The sequence below is a fragment of the Trachemys scripta genome, chromosome 3 (assembly GCF_013100865.1).
Source record: "Trachemys scripta elegans isolate TJP31775 chromosome 3, CAS_Tse_1.0, whole genome shotgun sequence".
NCBI classification, from domain to species: Eukaryota; Metazoa; Chordata; order Testudines; family Emydidae; genus Trachemys; species Trachemys scripta.
This window is the reverse complement of record NC_048300.1, coordinates 15378573-15399850: the sequence shown is the minus strand read 5'-3', so window position 1 is coordinate 15399850 and position 21278 is coordinate 15378573. Positions and strand designations below refer to the sequence as shown.

Here is a 21278-nt window from a genome sequence, read left to right as displayed (position 1 = left end):
TATGCACACTGTAGAGTGCTGCTAATGTAGTTACAACAGCAGAGGGCTACAGAATCCACAGTATCCCCCACTCCTCAACCCAGCCATATGGTTGCTCACAATTTAAATCCCAAGAGACAGCAAGATGTACCGAGATATACAGTAAACGTTAAACATACCAATAGAGTTTGGGAAGACTCTTGCTGCTGAAGTTGATGCATTCTCAGGTGCGCGAGCAGAAGACGATTGGACGGGACGTGAATCTATGCTCTCTTTCGGTGCCAGTTTCTCAGCTGGAGTCAGAGCGTTCCTATATGCAGTAGCAGAGCTCTGAAAGGCACTGCTCCACTCAGTGGTTTGCTGCACTTCATGAGGTTTTGTGGTATCTGGGAATATTTGTTTCAGTGTTGTGTTACTCATCTCCTTTACGGGATCAGTCAATTTAACTTTAGTATTCATGGCTATGTGCTCCAGAGGTGGAGTAGCCCTAGTGTTAGAGGTCATAAGACCATTTTTAAACCTTAGCTCATTTTGCTTTACTCTATTCGTCCTTGTTACCACGAAGGGTGTTGTAGCGAGGTACTCAGTTACTGGAGAAAGTTTACTTGTATGGCCCTCAGATCCAAGAAGTCCAAGCTCAGGTTCTGGTTTTAAGGCTTGCAGCGGAGCCGTGTCCGAGAAGGAGTTGCCAGTGATGAAGTTTGTGATTAAATTCCTTTCACCAGCCTTTCCAGGTTGTGCAGTTTCTGTCTCATGGATGCCCTCCTCTCTCTCACCTTTTAGTATTGATTGTTGGACACCTATTTTCCTTTCTTGAAGAAAGAAATTAAGAGATGGTGTTGTACTTGGGAGGGCATGTTTATGTTCTGTAGCAGCTGGAGCCCCATAGCAGTCATGGTGTGGCTTTGAGGGAGGCTCGCCTTCCAACAGGACCTCTTTCTGAGAAGCTGGATGAAGCAGCACAGTTGTACTTAGAGGGATACGATCTAGCTCTGTGTCAGTGTTGTAGCTGCTTTTGGTTCTCCAATGGAGCTCGTTTTTAAGTGCAGCTGGAGGAAGAGACGCTTCTCTACTTGGGATGACAGGCTCCAGTTCTATAGCAGCCAGAGGAAAGGTCACTTCTCTCCCCTTCCCAGGTACAGGCCTCAGTTCTGAGGCAGCTGGAGGAAGGGATGGTTCTGTACTTGGGAAAGGGGTGACAGGCTCCAATGCTGAGGTGACAGGCTCTGTTTCTGTGGGAAACACAGGAAGGGACACTTCTGCGCTTGGGAAGAGGAGAGGGCCCAGCTCTGAGGCAGCTGGAGGGAGGGATGGTTCTGTATGTGGGAAGGGGATGACTGGCTCCAGTTCTGTGAGATGGACAGGAAGGGAGGTTTCTGTACTTGGGATGAGCTCCAGTTCTGAGGCAGCTGGAGGAAGAGAAACTTCCGTACTTGGAACAGGCTCCAGTCCTGTAACCAGGCCCACTTGCCGGCTGCTTTTCATGCCCAAATAGAGCACCTCTGACACATTTACCTTAGCAGCTGGATGCAGGGACACTTCTGTCCTTGGAAGGATGCTTTCTAGTTCTGTAGAAGCAGAATCCACAGGTTGACTGCTTAGGAGCTTCAAGTGGTGCTCACTGTCTGACAAGCCATATGGTGCTGCAGTAACCAATGTGATTTTTGGCTGGTCAAGGACTTCCATAGAACTTTCCAGAACAGAAACATCAAGAGGGTTAATATTTTTGAGGGTCATTGTTCTCAGATCCAGTTCAGTTACAGACTTATCTCCACTGACCCTCTCAGTAGAACTTATTTGGTAACTTCCAGCTTTATCCATTCCCCTTGTCTCAGGCTGTGACTGATCACCAAGCACCACTTGATCCTGGCTGGTCATTCTGAGGCTAGGCAATGAACCTTTCACAAGGCTATCACCGTGACTGCTCATCACCTGATAAGCCAAGATGTTTGACTGCAAAAGATTTTCGTCATTCACCAAGGTAACCCTGCTGAGACTTTGGGAAGGGGTAGAGCCAATATTCTTGTCGCCTATGGTTTCCACTCTGTCATGGGCTACAGCATGTGAATATGAGGCCAGGACAGGGTAACTTAGAGGTGTTGGATTTATATTCAGTTGTAAATCTCCCATATTAGTTTGCATCAAACTAGTGAGTAAAAAGGACATTTCGCTCTCTGGTCCTTGTAACTCTATAGATTTCAAGGGTTCAATTAGAGGAGAAACACTTGGGTAAGGAGTCTCAGAAAGAAAGCCTGGAAGACTTTCTGGCCTGTACACCTGGCTAAAGACCACCAGGACTTCTTCACACCCTGAGGGTCTCAACTCCCGGATATCAGGTGCTGCAGTTTGGGGTAGTCTTCCAAAAGACTTTCCTATGCCAAGACTCTCTTCTTTGTCCATTGATATTGTAGACAAGCTGAGAGACTCCAGCAAGCTCTGAGCTTCTGGTTTTAAAAGCCGAGTCCTTGCACCATGCTGAGGTATAAGCTGAAGAGAACTTTCAAGAACTGCGACATTTTGACCTTCACCCCCTACCTGTAATAACCCTGTGTTATTAAGTACAGTTGTCTTGTTAAGGTTTTTGTTAAGATTCTCAGTACTTGAAGCTGTACTAATGTTTGTATCATCCGAAATCTCTCCATGGTATATTACTGATACTTTGTTAGATCTGGGAGTGCTGTGACTAGTTTTCTTTGATTTTAGAATAGGGGCTTGAGAAACTAAGATATCTTCAGAAGAGGAGTCAATGTCACGGTGTTTGAATATATAATACTTTCCTTTAAAGTATTTGTTTTTAGGGTTTGAAGAATACTTCATCAGAAATACTACATGGACAGCCCGGGCATAGGTGGCAAAGACATGAATCTTCTTGTTCCAACAAGCATAGATGACAGTGTTTTCTACTAATGAAGAGACTCCTTGAAATAGGATTTTATCCTCATTTTTGTCACAGTCCTCATCAGTCATAAATCCTTTGATATAAATGATTGTGTGTTTTCTGGAGCCTGCCCATATGGTCCAGTTGCACCAAATATTTAGCTGAAAATGGTTGTATGTTGGAGGAGAAAACTCCCCAAACTTTTCCTTCAGGACTCTATGGCAACTTCTCACAGGGACATACACCAACATCCAAGGGAGCCCAAGCTCTGGAAGACAAGATGAGAGAGAGATTCAAGCTGAAGCCTTCCCAGAAATAAAGTGTTTCCCTTCATCTCAGAGAGATTTCCATCCTCCTGCTTCATACAAAAAGTTTTCACCCTCCCCTGCACCTTTCCCCGCAGTGACCAGGTGTATTATAAGACTCCATTACACTAAAAAGACCAGGCAAGTAATTTGATAGGAGCCAAGGCTCCAATCCCCAGACTGATTTTAATGGGAGTTAACCCAGTTAAATGAATGGGCCAAGCACCTAAAAAGCCTTTGAGGATCTGGGCTCAGCTGCTGTGGCTTGGGAAGTAGAGAGAGGTGTGAAAATAAGGCCATGTCTACACTAGCAAGCTTACAGCGGCACAGCTGTACTGATGCTCTCTCATGTACAGACTCTAGGCCAATGAGACAGAGCTCCCCTATTGACATCATTAATCCACCCCCCAATGAGTGGCGGTAGTTATGTCAGTGGGAGCAGCTCTCCTGCCAACATAGCACTGTGCACATTACTGCTTATGCTGGCATAATTGATGTCACTCAGGGAGGTGGAATATTCACCCCTCTGAGCAACGTAAGGTTTGCCGGCATAAATGGTAGTGTCAACATACACTTACCGCTAAAGAAAGTCTTAGGCTAACATGGGTGGGGCTTGAGTTACCAAAGACGTTTGATAGAATGATCACACCCCAGAGTGCAGTTCTGAAGCTTTCCAATTCATATTGGAAGAGGGAAAGTTATAGACAATCCAGATCTAAGTTTATTGTGATTTAAGGAAAAATTACCTCCAGTCCTGGGATGGTTCTAAGAATTACTCATTTCCCAGCTGTACAAAACTTTAAGAGCTAGTCAGGTACTCGGAGGTCAATAAGGTTAGAAATGGAATCAGTAAGCAGTGCGCCATATGATCCAGTGGATCTCAGGTAACTTTGAGCCAGATATTTTACTTTTGGGGATAGGAGATTTGGACACGGATGGCAGGAACTGATAGCATCTAGAAGCAAACATGAGAGAGCATGTCCCCCTGCCTCGGCCAGTGCATGGCTGAATCGGGAGACAAGTTACCCAGTGCTTTTTAATATGAACCAATGTCTGAAGAGCAGGTTAAAGCTATCTAACTGCCTGGAGATGCTGCTGCAACTTGCAGATTACCGAGCAACTGTATTTGGCACATCCAAATTTACCCAGATCACTGTGGGACCTTAGATTCCAGTGTAGCTGCAAATGCTATTTGGATGCACCATGCATTCGAGGGAGACGTGCCTTTTGTCACATGGACTGCAGTTAAGCTTTTTTTTGGGAGACTGCCTAATCTATATAAACGTCTGCTTTAAACGTTCACAAACAAATGAGTCTTGGTGAATTGCCGCTTGCATCGTCAGCATTAGCCAAGGTCATAAAAATGCAGTTCCACTTAGATTCAAAGGTGTCACAAAGGCAAACAATCCACTAGCAGCGGCATGGTTAACATGTGCTTACGCAAACACTTCCATGTATACAGGCACCAAAGAGGCAAGTGCTAATTTTGTTGAGCAAGGTAGCTTTACAACTGCCTCAGTGAGTGTGTCAAACCCTTTGACAAGAAGATGAGGCAATCCATTAAGTCTTTCCTATCTCTGCACCTACAATTGGGACATTGAACCCTGTTTGATTTGAACGCTCCATATCTAATTGCATTCCTTTGACACAGCATTATGCTGCCATAAAAAACAAAAACAAGCACTGCATTGCATTCGAGCCTATGTCAGAGTATTTTCCAAATTAACTAAGGTGAATGCAGTGATGCCATACTGCACGTACTGGTGTAAAGAGCTAAAGAGGGGGAAAAAATATATGTATTTTTGCCCCTTCCTACACTGGTGTCTCTCCTTTAACGAGCAGTAGCAGCTTCCCAGAGGAGGAGAAATCAGTGAGAGTCTAAGTGTAACTGGTTTTATTTACATTCATACACCAGTCCTGAAATGAGACGGCCAGACTGCATACAGGGAAATCCATTCTTCAAGGAATCTCAGCCCAACACCAATACCCCATTCCTAAGAAGCAGCTTTGCGTCAAGAAGATCCCAGCAGAAAAGCAAACACTCCTGCTGCTTGCACAGCTCCTTCTCCGGGGACCCGGCCTCTACACAGAGCCTTGCATAACAAGTAGCAACACCACCACAGCATCTCTTTCCAGGTTTCAAAACTTGCTCACACAGCAAGGAACAGTACTGGGAAGACTAGAACAGCACCACTTGGGGAGGCCTGCCATAAAATGATGCGGGGGGAAGATTTATTTCTGATTCTATACTTACACCAGGATTATAATACAGGAGCTATAGAACACGCCCAATAGAGGGGGAATTTTTTGGAGCAGGTGGCCCAGTAACTGACATCAGTTCAGTAGTTTTGGGGAGTTGTTTCCCACTCCTAGTCCTCATCATTTTAAGAGGGGGTAATCTAGCTAGAAAACCATTAGATTTTGGTGAAGAAAAAAAAGGGTTTAACTAGGAATGGTAGAAAGAGGCTAACTCAATGAACTGGAAAACCAATCTCCTGTGCAGGAAAAGGTTCAGCATTTGCCATAAAAAGTATCTTGAAGAAAGAAAGGCCCATGAGGCTTACTGTATGTTCAACCTAGAGACCTAGGGTTGTTGTTTATTTTTCCCAATCTGACTCTGCCACCTGACTTACTGATTGTTTGAGGTTTGTCTTTCGCTTTTTAGCTGCAGTTAAGCATTTCTTCGTTAAGGTACCAATTTTCCAACAAGAATCTCTGAAGTGTTTTGTAGCTTGGGGGTGGAGAAAGGACTTTTCTTTTCCCTAGCTCTTGATGTAAGGTACCCCTAAATACCACTCTGCAATATGTAGGTTCTGCAACCATCTTTATTGCTGCTGGCCTTTATTCCAAAGCTTGGGGAATGTGCAAGTTTTGGACTTAACTGAAACCTTACTTGGCCTAAACAATAATGGTGTAGTTAAAATTTAATTCTTACCTGGTTTCACCTGCTGAGACTCTTGCAGGGACCGGTTTGCCTGTAAAGAAAACAGAGGGTTAGTTCTTGTTACAGAAAGGCACTGTGAAGGTGTTCACAGCTTTCTTCTCCTTACTCGTGGTCACTTTAACCAAAACCTTGTAGCAGCTGATCACTACCTCTGCCAGGGTTATAGAAAACTAGCTTTGATGGTTTCTAGTTTCCATCTGTGGTGTATGAGGAATAGAGAGGCAAGTGGGATTTATAGAGGAACAGAGACAGAATATTGCATTATTGGTCCTACATGTTTCTCAGGACAAACCTTCTATTGTTCTCTAGTACTTACCCTCTCTTCAGCTTTAGTCACATTAGGGCTAGACTTCACTAAGTCCAAGCGAACCTGCTCATTAAAGACCTGTCCCAGGGAAGAAAAGAACAGAAGGAGTGGAAATACTGAGAAAAGCAAAGGTTTCATGGCAAAGCTTTACTGAGAACCTACATTAGAAAGAAAACAAACCAAAAGTCCCTCCCAAAGAATAAGCAACCAGGTCTCCCCAGACACAGTTAGCATGACAAACTCTGTAACTATGGATTGACTGGTTCATGAGCTCAGCCTCCCTCTTTGGAAAATACCCCCCTTATTATAGAAGGGGTTGGGGGGGGGAGAGGTAACTAACTTATACACTGCCTGTCTACTCAGGTGTTGTCTATTATCTAATCAGAGCTGCCAAGTAGCATTCATTAGGAGGAGGAGAGCTCTCTCATTTGGAATGAACTATAATGCATATTTAAAGAGTCTCTCCTGGTGCTGGAGGATTTTGCTGTGTGTCTCAATGAGACATTTAAAGGGAGATTTATACCAAACAAAGACTTTGACCTTGTAAACATTTTTGGCATATGCTTAACTCTACACACCTGAGTAGTTAATGGGGACTATTCACATCCATACAGTTAAGCAAGTTGGGGGCCAAAATTAGAAAAAAATCAATTAAGTTTTTATAAAACCTCCTATAAACATCAGTGTTTTCAATAACATTTTTAAACCAGCTGTCAATGAAAGTTGAGATGTGCATCTTTCCCTTAGTGTGTTTGTAGCCCAGGCGTGGCAGCATTATGCTGGTGGATGAGAATCTTATCTCATTGTATAAACTGAATGAAGCACAAAAAGCGAATAGCATGAATAGCAATGTGTAAATTAGATGTTTAAAATTCTTTATCCTGTAATACTCTTAACATGTCATTGGTAACACACAAGGCAATTAGAGTTTTTAACTCGAGTGTGTCAATTTAAAAGGTCAATCATAATTTTTAAAAAAATCTTTCAAATTGTCACAGCTGAGGTTCAGGTAACTGCATATCTCTTTATTCTCATGACAGGACTTACAATTAAAAATCCAGGGTGGTGGCAAAACCAATGTTTGATTTGGTTTTCTTTCCAGCAGGGTGTGGTTCTTAGCAGGTAAAGCTGATGGCCCTGCTCTTGCAATGAGTTCTGTGTGGGTGGATCCCTGCACTTGGGCACAGCTCCATGCAGGATCAGGGCCTAACTCATTTAGGCCCTTAGTCTGAAAATTGCACCATCTGGGCAGACCTCTGCACCTGCACACAGCTCCACAGACTTCAGTGGGGCTCCACTGGGGGCACAGGGGCTGCCTACATGGAGCTCAGGGCAGGATCAGGACCTAAGCAGTTGTACTTTAGCTCAGGGGTGGTTATATTTCATTGGCAGGCGAAGTGATCCCTGCTTATGGCAATCTGTAAGGTACATTTGGGTCGTTTGAAATGAAAGGCACTTATAATGATCATAACACTTATTAGAAGTCACCTATGAAACATTTATGGTGGTGTAATGATGCCCTGGCCAGATCACCTGCGAGCCTCTAGGTCAGTGGTGGGCAAACTACAGTCCGGGGGCCACATCCAGCCCTCCAGAAATTTTAATCTGGCCCTCGAGCTCCCGCCGGGAAATGGGATCTGGGGCTTGCCCCGCTCTGGCGCTTCAGCCGGGGAGCGGGGTCAGGGTCTTTCCCCACTCCATACGGCTCTCATTGGCTGGGAACCACAGCCAATGGGAGCTGCAGGGGCAGCCCCTGCGGTCAGGGCAGTGTGCAGAGCCGCCTGGCTGCACCTCCTCATAGGAACTGCAAGGGGGACATGCTGCTGTTTCTGGGAGCTGCTTGAGGTAAGCACCGCCCAGAGCCTGCCCCCCTGAACCCCTCCCACCCTCCGAACCCCTCGATCGCAGCCTGTAGCACCCCCAATCCCACATCTCCAACCCCACCCCAGAGCCCGCACCTCCAGCTGGAGCCCTCCCGCCCTCCAACCCCCAATTTCGTGAGCATTCATGGCCCACCATACAATTTCCATACCCAGATGTGGCCCTCGGGCCAAAAACTTTGCCCACTCCTGCTCTAGGTCCAGCTCCATAAAGATATGCAGGCTCCTAACATCCACTGAAATCAACAGATGTTAGGAGTCCTAATATCTTTGTGGGCCCTATCGCCTATGTTGAAAGGCAAGATCCATTTTCTTGAGCACAGTGGAAGACACATAAATATTTAAGTCAGTAGAGGGGACAAAGAGACACACAATGTTACACTTGTGAAACAGTATTAAGGCTTCTACTTTATACTCTCTGGAGCCTGCAGCCTCTAGTGAGTAATTAGATCAGTCACACTTTCAAGGTGTTGGTACTTAGCCACTAGAGTGTGACTGGACCACACACAGTTGAGCAAGTCTGGCATTCCATTCAGCAGAAGGCAACAGCGCAAATACACATTGGGGAGGACAAACACAAACTGAACTAAACTGAGGGACCCACTGAAATAAATGGGAAAACTCCCACTGACTTGAATGGGCTTTGGATCAGGGCCCAAAACTTGAAATCCTAGTTTGCACAAAATTATTTTTAAAAAAAGAGTTTTCCCAAGTGTGGACGTCAGGCACTGGTTGACTGGGAGTTTTGCATGCATAACGAAGGAATGAAGTCTGGGCGAGGTGGGCGAGGATTTCAGGAATTGTAGGAGACAGGATTGGTGTGCAAATACAGCTACTTGTTATTCACACCCCTAAAACAGCAGGCAGCCTATTAAGGAGCAAATGGCTTAATTGACCAGTCACATCACCAATCCTCGATTCCATATGGCTGAAGATTTAGGTAAAGCAAATAGCTTGCTAGCAGCCCAAAAGCTGAGTTATGTTCTCCTAAATTGTTCATTGGACATTTACAAATAACAAGAAAATGTGTAAAAATCAAAGTCGATAACCCACAAACTGAAAAGGAGGCTACCATCCCTGGCTACATGATTTCACTGAAGAAAACAAACTGCTCTAGTCCGGAGCAAGACTTCCAGCCAGGATCAGGAGGGTTTTCAGTTTCTTAGACTGCACATTCCTTTATTCCCCGACTGTTACATTTATTGATAACATCTAAACATGATTGCCATAATGCCCCTTTCTTTGCCATCTTAGTTTTTATCCTAAAGTTGTTTCTCTCAAACTGGCTATAAACAGGACTCTTCTGTGGCCCCGCTCAGTGTTGGCAGCTGTTGGAACACTGGATACAACTGCTGACAGGTGTAGTTCACAGGTGTGTCCACCCAGGACACAAAGGAGGTGGTAGTGATTCTCTACATGGAGAGACAACTAGAGAGCAAGGATAGAGGAAGGATTAGAGAAACCCTTAGGGACAGCCAAGCAGGGCCGGCTTTAGGAAGTGTGGGGCCCGATTCGAATAGTTTAGACTGGGCCCCGGAAGGGATGACTGACCTGGTAGCGCTCCGGGTTTTCGGTCGCGGGTCCTTCACTGAAATGCCGCCGAAGACCCGGAGCGAGTGAAGGACCCGCTGCCGAAGACCTGGAGCGCTGCTGGGTGAGTAAAAAAAAAAGGCTCCTAAGTTAGCCACACTTCTTTAGCGCGCGGGGCCCTCTTAGGTGCTGGGCCTGATTCCGGGGAATCGGCCTAAAGCCGGCCCTGCAACCAAGGTCAAGGCTGAAGTTCATATTGTGCCAACCAATCCAGCCTCCCCTCCCCCCCACCCCAACCCTGGAAGGAGATTGTTTGGATGCTAAGACCCTGATCCTGCAAAGACTTAGGCATGTGCTTAACTGTGAATACCCCTACTGAACTAGAGCTACTCCCAGGGTTTACAGTTAAGCATGTGCGTAAATCTCACTCCGGGTCTGTGTGCTCTGCTGAAGATGAGGTTTGGTCTCAGGGATAAGGAATTAAGCCACCATGGCTCAGCTTCCCCATTGGAAGGTGTTCGGACTCGGCTTGTCCATTGTGTATATTGCACTAGTTCCCCGTTGTGCTGGGCTCTGTACACACACACAACAACAAAACCAGTCCCTGTCCCAAAGACAAGAGCCAGCAGGTGGATGCGTCAGGTGGATGGGGGAGGTACAAGGTAACATTGAGGTTATAGCAGTGATCGAAAGTACACTAGCTGTCGAATCATTCTCAAGGCTTTTATAAGCATCACAGCGGAGGTGCGTTTTAAGAGGAGATTTGAAGGAGGATAGTGTAGTGACCGGGCAGATTTTTAAGAACATAACATAAGAACGGCCGTACTGGGTCAGACCAAAGGTCCATCTAGCCCAGTATCCTGTCTACTGACAGTGGCCAATGCTAGGTGCCCCAGAGGGAGTGAACCTAACAGGTAATGATCAAGTGATTTCTCTCCTGCCATCCATCTCCACCCTCTGACAAACAGAGTCCAGGGACACCATTCCTTACCCATCCTGGCTAATAGCCATTAATGGACTTAACCTCCATGAATCTATCCAGTTCTCTTTTAAACGGCTGTTATAGTCCTAGCCGTCACAACCTCCTCAGGTAAGGAGTTCCATAAGCTGACTGCGCTATGTGAAGAAGAACTACCTTTTATTTGTTTTAAACCTGCTGCCTATTAATTTCATTTGGTGACCCCTAGTTCTTGTATTATGGGAATAAGTAAATAACTTTTCCTTATCTACTTTCTCTACATCACTCATAATTTTATGTACCTCTATCATATCCCCCCTTAGTCTCCTCTTTTCCAAGCTGAAAAGTCCTAGCCTCTTTAATCTCTCCTCATATGGGACCCGTTCCAAACCCTTAATCATTTCAGTTGCCCTTCTCTGAACCTTTTCTAGTGGCAGTATTTTTTTTTGAGATGAGGGGACCACATCTGTACAGGGTGCTCCTCCCACTCAAAAGAGGTGGCCCGACAGAAAGCACAAAGGAGCTTGTGGGAATATTGGGCTGATGGTTGACAAAGGTATCATTGGTGGAATGGAAGTGGGAGTCAACGACTGAATAGAATATAGGCGGTGATAGGCAGGATGGGGATACAACAGGAAGGACTTTTAAAATAACGAAAAATAATGTATTTCATGCTGTGGAGAATGGGGAGCCAATGGAGGGATACAAAGGGTTGGGGGAGTGACAAGGTTGAAACAACAAGCCAAGAAGATGGTCTTTGCAGCAGTGTTTAAAATAGATTTGGGCGGGGGGCTGGGGGTGGGGGGGAGGGATAAATGGTATTTGTCAAAGCCAGAAAGGAGGAGGTTGCAATCAGCCAGGCTATTCCTGCTTTATAGATAAATATACTTCGCAATCTGTCGTTCCTCTTCTATCTTCATTTTTCTGGTCGCTGTCAGTGGATGCATATGTCTGGTTCTTTCAGTTAAAACTTCCATCAGAATCTGGAATTTTTCTGTCAGTAAGATTTCTCCATCCATAGCTCAGTGGTTTGAGCATTGGCCTGCTAACCCCAGGATTGTGAGTTCAATCCTTGAGGTAGCCACTTAGGGATCTGGGGCAAAAATCAGTACCTGGTCCTACTAGTGAAGGCAGGGGGCTGGACTGGATGACCTTTTGAGGTCCCTTCCAGTTCTATGAGATAGGTATATCTTTTCACTCTCAAAAATATGAATTGTCCCATCTCTTGTGCTTCTGTACTACATGTGTGTCCATGAAGAGGTAACTACTGGTTTTGTGGAGAATAGCTTGTATGGGTGCGCAGACCCAAAATAAAATTTTAAAATTTATATTTTAAATGGGTTTCATCTTGATAAGCTTTAAAGCAACTGTTTTATATCAAGATTTAGAGTTCATAAACTGTGCGACCTATAGCACAGTTAAAAAATAGGAAGTTTACTGTAATTGGCTTGTTTGCACATTTGTTCCTAGCTTAGTAAATGAGAAAGCGTAGATGATGACATTTATCATAAGTCTGAGTTTATTTTTATTTTGCTGATGAACAAATGTTTGAGCAACAGGTTTTTTTTTTTTTTTTTTTTTTTTGGTTGTTTGGGCTGGACCTTTTCCCAATAGTTATTTTTAGAAGGGTTTCATTTGAATTTTCCATAAACTAGTGACAATGTCTTTTAGAGAGACGAGGTGGGGGAGGTAATATCTTTTATTAGACCAACTTCTGTTGGTGAGAGAGATAAGCTTTTGAGCTTCTCTCTCTCATCCACAGAAGTTGGTCCAATAAAAGATATTACCTCACCCATCTTGTCTCTAATATCCTGAGACCAACAGCTAAAACAACACTGCATATGTCTTTTTAGGACATTTGACCCGTGTCAGCTTTCTCAAGCGTGGTCTTCTATGTGTGGATTTTTGATATTTTGGGGGAGTCGAAGACCAATAGTCTCTGTGATATGAAAAATACTGAATATTTTTTAAATTGCTGGCTTAAACATGGTTCTTCCAAGTTGACACTTGCTAATGATAACTTAATTCAAAGTTGATTGGATTGAGTTACATGGTTCCAAGGTAGGCCTTGCAGCAGATTTGTCCAAAGATCTTGGAGGGAGGTATTGCAAGGCGGAGTGAGCAAAAATGTTTTCAATGAAAAAATTTCAACCTGCTGTAAGCGAGAGCTAAAAGAAACACTTTGGGCCAATGTCTATGCTGTTGTAAATGGACACAGTCCAAAAGAGCTATGCTCATTTATGCCAACAGAGAGTTTGGATCTCAATTTTTAGTTGATTATTTTGTGGCTATAGTAGTTACTCTCTTATACACATATGCAAAATGATTCCCTCTGGGCAGACCTCTGTATTATCTACCGCGAGTTAAGCATCAGCTGCAACTCCCATTTCTTTGCTTCATTGCTTAGATGGAATTGTTTTTGGTTTGCAAAATTCAGCGATCTTAGATATAATGAAATATAAAAGATTTCTCAAGAAATATTGCGGAACTCTTTATTGCATGGATAATTGATTTGACAAACCTTGGTCACCTTGGCCCAGGACTAAGGGCTTAAATACCTTTGAGGATCTGGGCCCTAGTCCATCCTCCTGAATTGTTCCTAGTAATATAGTCATTAGGCTATGTATAGAGTAGTTTTAACATACTAAAGGAATGAGTCTCCAGTTTCCATGCACATGACACAGCTTTATCCACTTTATTATTTAATAGCGTTTGTAATGCCACTAAATAAAGCCTGGCCACATTTTACAGTCTTCAGATTCCAGAAAGAATTAGTGCTTTAGTTTTTTCTGCCAGATAAATACATAAAATAAACAAGCATGACGGTGTTTGGAACAGAAATCTACAGTGAAGCTGTTTTCTCGGGGCTTTCCGATAATTTCAAGCAATTGTTCGTCAATAGTCTACTGTTTATTTTCCCAGAGCTGGAAGACCAGGGTCCTCATTACCTGTGAGAGGAAGTCACAGAACTGTGGCAAGGGAGAGTCTTGCTTAAAGATTAGCTATAGTAATCTCCTGAAATGCGTCATATTTACATGCCAAATCATTTTTAATGGCAAGTAAGAAGCTTAACATTTGCATGTTTTCACTATAAAAAAAATGAGACAGAATGCACATTCTTGAAGAGGCCAGTAAGTTGTATAATGGCAATAACCGAGTAGCTCTGTTAGCAAACCATGTAAATATATAGTGCCAGTATACAAGGACCTGGCTCCAAAGCAGAGCTGAAACTGGTATGCAGTGGGTTATTTAAAGTCTGTGTTCCTTGCTAGGAGGAATATCTGTTTCTTTTCAGCTCTGATCAGTTGGCAAGGTTAGTCTGAAATGAAGACTGTTGAATGCAAGCAAAAAAATTGTTGACAGAGCACCTACAACAGCGATTCCTGATGTGGAGAAGTTCCAGGCATTGTGAAATGGATGAACTGCACATGATTAGCAACACAGTCTTGGAATAGCATCCTGATTTGTCAATAGTAGTAGGATATTTTTAAAGGGGGATTTTTTCTTCTATCTTTCTTGGTGGGGTAGCCATTTTTCCAGCATAAAGAAAGCTGGGTAAAGTGGGTCCAAAACCTACAAGGTATGAGAACTACAGACTCTGTGGAAACCTATGTTATTTGGAAATCTCTTCAGCACAGTTATCCATTAAAGTAGAGCTGGTTGCTAAGCTAATAATACCAACTGTTGATGACTAGATGTTAGCTCAGAGATTAGTTTGTAGCTACAGCTCGTTAATGTAATTTAATTTGTGCTAGTTTCACAACTCACTAGTCAAAAATCATACACCAGATAGCAGCATGAGGGATGGGGAGGACTGGCTTGCTTTTGGGATTTGAAATATAATCCACAGTTTTCACATCTAAAGTAGTGGTTCAAATTTGGCCTGCATCATAAATGTCTGAAAGCTGTTTTATACCATCAAGTGACCTGCAATGTCATGAGTGAGATGAGAACCCTAATTGTAGTGGGAAAGCTGCTGATCTGCCAGATTTTTGCCCAAAAACTCACTAAATGAGTCAATGCAATCCAGTCACTGATGTCAAACCACAAATAGGCTATTTACAGAGAATAGTGTGGAAGCTGCTTGTGTGTCCCCAAGCGCTTGTTTGTGGGTCTCCGGGCCAACTGGCTAAACTATGGGAACAGCGGACTTAGCCAACTAATAGGCTATTATGCAGAAAAGAGAGTAGCTGGAGATCCCACGCCCAGTTGCCTAGGTGTGTTGCATTGATAGAAGCAATTCCAATGCTAAGTGATGCAGAGGCATTGTGGGTAATGGCACAGGAAGGTAGTGCTAGGGCAAAGTACAAATGGTCAAGTGAAGAGACTTTTTAAAAGCCTGTGGGAGACAGCCTGAAAGAGGATTTGGGGGAAAGGAGCACTGAGCATACACGACAGACCTAATGGCTTTGGAACCATAAGGCCATTTAATGAAGTTTTAAAATGAATAGTGATACCCACTCTATATAGGGAAAAAACGGAATTTGCCTCAGTCTTGTAGCTTGGTTCCACGGCCAGTGGAGATCTCTGGTACCTGTCTCCTCTCAGAACACAGCATTGTGGAACACCATAGCAGCATGGAACTGGCCACTGCATCTTTACAGGACCAAAATGAATACAAAACACTCCTGTGAGGCAGGTAATTATGTACGATTACTATTTTACATCTGAGGACACCGACGGTAAGGGACTTGGCCAAGGCCACACTGTATGTGTCAGAACTGGCATTACATCTTAGGTGGTCTTGGATGATATTCTGAGCTGCATCTGAAGAAGTGAGGTTCTTACCCACGAAAGCTTATGCTCCCAGTACTTCTGTTAGTCTCAAAGGTGCCACAGGACCCTCTGTTGCTTTTTACAGATTCAGATTAACACGGCTACCCCTCTGATTCTGAGCTGTGCTCAACTTGCAGCCAAAAGAGGGGTAGAGGAAGTCTATGGTGACTTAAGCCAGCCTTGCTCCTCCCCCATCCTGCAGTGCTCCAGCAGCTGTAGAAGTCCCCAGCATAATTTAGACAGCCCTGGGGGCCTGTCTAAGCCTATGCCTACACTACAGTTTATGTCAGTGAATAAACCTCCCCCCCCCCCGAGCGATATAAGTTACTCCGATATAAGTGCCAATGTGGGCAGTCTCCCGCTGACGTAGCTACCGCCGCTCGCAGGGGCTGGAGTAGGTAAGCCGACAGGAGAGCTCTCCAATGCAACTGCACTGCTGTAAGCTCTCGAGTGTAGCCATTGCCTAAGTTACAACATCCTCCCGGGACTGCCCTATGGGCTGCAATGCTACATGCCTCACATGTCCTCTCTGGCCCCCAACATGCTCCCTACCCAAGAGCCAGTGAGTGAGTCCTCAGAAGGCAATCTTAAAGCAGTCTTCCATAGTGTCTGTATTAGGGAACCCTCCCCCAGCCAGACCCAGGACTTTCAGGGCCCCTTTAGACTGCTCCAGAGATTTTATAGATGGCAAGGGACCACAGGGGTATGACAATCTCCCCCCTTGTCTCCCAGTCCTGCGCTTAGACCAGTAGATCACAAATCTTGCTGTCATATTGCATAAGATGCCCCACATTTCTGAATTTCCTTTAGGATCCCAGGAAGCAGGAAGAAAGAAGAAGTGAGACCTCTAAACACTGAGGATGGAGTGGAGGCATGGGCCAATATCTAAACAAATACTTTGCCTCAGTCTTTAATGAGGCTAATGAGGAGCTTAGGGATAATGGTCGGATGACAAATGGGAATGAGGATATGGAGGTAGATGTTACCACATCTGAGGTAGAAGCCAACCTCGAACAGCTTAATGGAACTAAATCGGGGGGCCCAGATAATCTTCATCCAAGAATATTAAAGGAACTGGCCCATGAAATTGCAAGCCCATTAGCAAGAATTTTTAATGAATCTGTAAACTCCAGGGTTGTACCATATGTCTGGAGAATTGCTAACATAGTTCCTATTTTTAAGAAAGGGGAAAAAAGTGATCCGGGTAACTACAGGCTTGTTAGTTTGACATCTGTAGTATGCAAGATCTTGGAAAAATTTTTGAAGGAGAAAGTAATTAAGGACATTGAGGTCAATGGTAATTGGAACAAAATACAACATGGTTTTATAAAAGGTAGATCGTGCCAAACCAACCTGATCTCCTTCTTTGAGAAGGTAACAGATTTTTTAGACAAAGGAAATGCAGTGGATGTAATTTACCTCGATTTCAGTAAGGCATCTGATACAGTTCCACATGGGGAATTATTAACTAAATTGGAAAAAATGGGGATCAATATGAAAATTGAAAGGTGGATAATCTTTAATCTTTTTATTACTGACCTTGGCACAAAAAGTGGGAATGTGCTAATAAAGTCTGCGGATGACATGAAGCTGGGAGGTATTGCCAATACAGAGAGGGACCGGGATATCCTACAGGAAGATCTGGATGACCTTGTTAACTGGAGTAATAGTAATAGGATGAAATGTAATAGTGAAAAGTGAAAGGTCATGCATTTAGGGATTAATAAGAATTTTTGTTATAAACTGGGGACGCATCACTTGGAAGTAACAGAGGAGGAGAAGGACCTCAGAGTATTGGTTGATCACAGGATGACTATGAGCCGCCAATATGATATGGCTGTTAAAAAAACTAATGCAGTCTTGTGATGCATCAGGCGAAGTATTTCCAGTAGAGATAAGGGGGTGTTAGTACTGTTATACAAGGCAGTGGTGAGACCTCATCTGGAATACTGTGTGCAGTTCTGGTCTCCCATGTTTAAGAAGGAGGAATTCAAACTGGAAAAGGTACAGAGAAGGGCTACTAGAATGATCTGAGGAATGGAAAACCTGTCTTATGAAAGGAGACTCAAAGAGTTTGGCTTGTTTAGCTTAACCAAAAGAAGGCTGAGGGGAGATCTGATTGCTCTCTATAAATATATCAGAGGGATAAATACCAGGGAGGGAGAGGAATTATTTAAGATCAGTACCAATGTGGACACAAGAACAAATGGATATAAACTGGCCATCAGGAAGTTTAGACTTGAAATTAGACAAAGGTTTCTAACCATCAGAGGAGTGAAGTTCTGGAATAGCCTTCCAAGGGGAGCAGACATATCTGGCTTCAAGACTAAGCTTGATAAGTTTATGGAAGGGATGGTATGATGGGATAGCCTAATTTTGACAATTAACTGATCTTTGACTATTAGTAGTAAATATGCCCAATGGCCTGTGATGGGACACTAGAGAGAGTGGGATCTGAGTTACTACAGATAATTCTTTCCTGGGTGTCTGGCTGGTGAGTCTTGCCCACATGCTCAGGGTTTAGCTGATCGCCATATTTGAAGTTGAGAAGGAATTTTCCTCCAGGGCCTCTGCCAATCTGCCAAGTTTTTCACCTTTCTCTGCAGCACGGGTCACTTGCTGGAGGATTCTCTGCACCTTGAAGTCTTTAAACCACAAGTTGAGGACTTCAGTAGCTCAGACATAGGTCAGGGGTTTGTTACAGAAGTGGGTGGGTGATATTCTGTGGCCTGCGTTGTGCAGGAGGTCAGACTAAAAGATCATAATGGTCCCTTCTGACCTTAAATTCTATGAGTCTAAGCAGCTGTTAATTGCTCTGAAGTGCTCTGCCTGGAACTGATACAAAACAAAGGGAAAGAGAAAATTTGCACCGAGTGTTTACATAGGCATGGGTATAGCATTGATACTCACGCTGAACATTTCAATTCTGTGCAGAGATTCAAACCCAGTATAATATACAGTGAGACTAAGAACCTGGAAGGATCACAGAGAAACAGAGTCACAGCCTTAGGTCCTTTCCACAGCCACTGTGGTATTCTCCAGAAGCCCTCACCCCTTTTATTTTTTACCTTTAAAAATGAAGCTTCTAGCCTTTCTGGATGTAACCCAGTACATTAGCCTCTGTTTTGCCAGAAGCTGGGAATGGGCAACAGGGGATGGATCGCTTGATGATTACCTGTTTGGGCTAGATGGACTTTTGGTCTGACCCAGAATGGCCGTTCTTATGTCCTCTACTGTCTTGTGGTAGCTGATGAAACAGACTGAAATAACAGCACCAGGAGAGCACCAGGAGAGCAGTGTAAGGAAAGGAAAAGAAGGAGCCTAGCCCATTGAAAGAGAATGATATTCTTCACTTAGCAACCTCCACTACAGCTTCCCTATACATAACATGACTCATAGCTACGTTATAGATTTTCCCTCCTGTACCCCTCACTAGGCCATAAAATCCTGCACAGTCAGCAAGGAATTGTCACTATTACTAAAGGCAGATGGGCCACTACAGACACTTAGGGATGGTTGGATGGACGGTGCTAGCTAAGTGCAATATATTGTCTGTAGGAGGCAAACTCCAGTCGATAGCTTTATGTTTGCTATGTGATTTTTTTTCTCTCTCTACATTTAATTATGAAGTCGATGCCTCCACTAACATTTAAAGCACAGTAAAATGCCTAGGAAGTGTTGTTCCTTGCTCTGTTCTAAGCATCAGTGATGTTTTGTGATGGAGAAACACAGTATTTCCATCAGGCAGGCAAAGACCCTTGCAGTCAGTCCCCTTTAAGAGCGACCTTTATTTCATGGACCCTTCAGCAACAGAGCAGTGTCCCTAATACAAGAGCCCTGATACCAAAGCACAGCATTCTAATAGACCGGCATGTAGCTTCTACAGTCTAGCACAAGGTGTCACTGTTGGAAACTATTTGCTTTTCTTTAGAACAGTGTGGATCTCTCAGACCTGGCTTAGTATTTTTCCACTGCCTTTCTACCAGCTCAGTGTCAGGAGGGAAAACTCCTTTCTGTTATGTCACTTGTTTTCATTATATTAAGGGAAATGCAAATGCCCACATTTGCTCATTTTCAGTGGCTATCTTACTCTAGGCCCAGTTCACCTCTGCGCTACTTGTTTTATGCTGGTGTGACTTTGACCGCAGAGGACACCGTGGAGAAGTCAAGTGGTGACTCAGTCCCTATCGGGAAATGATTAGCAGTTGTTTCTGCAATTTGTATGTGTGGTTTGTATTCCTTCCCTTCAACGTTTTGGTTAGTCTGGTGTGATAGTTCTTTCCGTCTGAATAGGTGGAATGCTGTGTGAAAGCTACCGGTGACTGAATTCCAAAGCTAGAGAACAGTCCTGTTTACCTACCTCCCAGGTGGTTGTAAGGATGAATTGGCTGATGGCTGGCTGAAAAGCGCTCTGAAGAGGATCTGTGATGTAGGACAGCTAAGCGGGGGTGCTATTATTATTACAAATCTGGCCAGGGTCTTAGGACCAGACTGTGCATCTGGGAGCTCCCCAGCACTCCCCAACTCATCGTTTTTTAGGAGGATGCAGAAGCCGCTCTTTTGTGCAGCTGATCAGCTCTGCTAGATGGTATGGAAGGGAGCCAGGGTCATAATCCTATCTCCTCCCTGCCTCTTTTAGCAAGACGTGCCCCAAACAGCTCTATCAGGGAGCATCATCTGTGTGGTAAGGATTGTGCACGGGCTGCAACAGAGCCTGTCACATGAGCTGGGGAAGGGTATGTAAGTGGGGAAAAGCTCCTTGGGAATCCGTCCAGGGACCAACCACCATCTGGCCCCTAAAACGATGTCCCCTACCGGCTTCACCTATATATGTCATGGTGAAACCCTGGGAATTTATTGCTGTGACTTTGTTGGCCTGGAGCAGGAACTGCTGCCGTGGCTTCAGCGTGGTGGAGACATAAACAGCCTACTGAACGTTCTTGGAATTTCTGAGCTAAGAGCCCAGAGAAAAATCTTTCTCCACTTGGACGCTGCCTTCGGGACGAAAGCGATTTGGGGATCTCGCTCTTATTATTTCTTCAGGGCTCTTCTACCAGTGGCAGAAATGGGAGTAGGGGAAGCGCTCAGTGCTCCTGCCAAGAAAGAGGGGGAGCTGCTGCTCCTCAGCCAGGCCAGGGAGAGGAGGGGAGCTGCTGCTCAGTGAGACCTGGGCGTGGAGGGGGAATTGCTGGTCAGCCAGACCTGGAAGAGGATGGAGAGTCAGGCCAGGAAGTGGAAGGGGATCTCCCCTCTGCTCTAGGAGGGGCGGTTGTGTTCTCATTTCCCCCCTCCCTGCTCCCCTTCTCTTAAACCCCTGCTGACTACGCGTCTTACCATGTAAATCTTACCATGTTGGGATGTGTAGGTGTCAATACCAAGCCAGATGACGGCATTTCTGTTTTTTCAGTTTGCTTTTTAAAAACCTAGGAAGTTATTCACAAAAGAACTACAGTAACTCCTCACTTAACGTCGTCCCGATTAACATTGTTATGTCGCTGATCTATTGGAGAATGTACCCATTTAAAGTTGTGCAATACTCCCGTATAACGTTGTTTGGCAACCACCTGCTTTGTCCACTGCTTGCAGGAAGAGCAGCCCGTTGGAGCTAGCTGGTGGGAGCTGGGAACCAGGGTGGGCCGGCAGCCCCCCCCATCAACTCCCCGCTCCCTTAAGTTCCCTGTGCGGCAGCCGCCCAGCAGGCTATCAATTGCCGGGTAGTTC

At 44.5% G+C, this 21278-nt stretch overlaps 1 protein-coding gene across 1 annotated transcript in view; it reads right to left on the bottom strand.

Annotated features, from left to right (window-relative positions):
* LOC117874249 overlaps positions 1-21278 on the bottom strand; it is a 90901-nt gene that overhangs the window by 11528 nt on the left and 58095 nt on the right. Inside the window, exons 2-4 of the mRNA XM_034764172.1 lie at positions 6423-6491; positions 6098-6137; positions 159-3125 (exon numbers count right to left, since the gene is read on the bottom strand). Coding sequence (XP_034620063.1) covers positions 159-3108 — 2950 coding nt within the window. The 5' untranslated portion in view covers positions 3109-3125; positions 6098-6137; positions 6423-6491. The remainder of the gene's footprint in view (positions 1-158; positions 3126-6097; positions 6138-6422; positions 6492-21278) is intronic.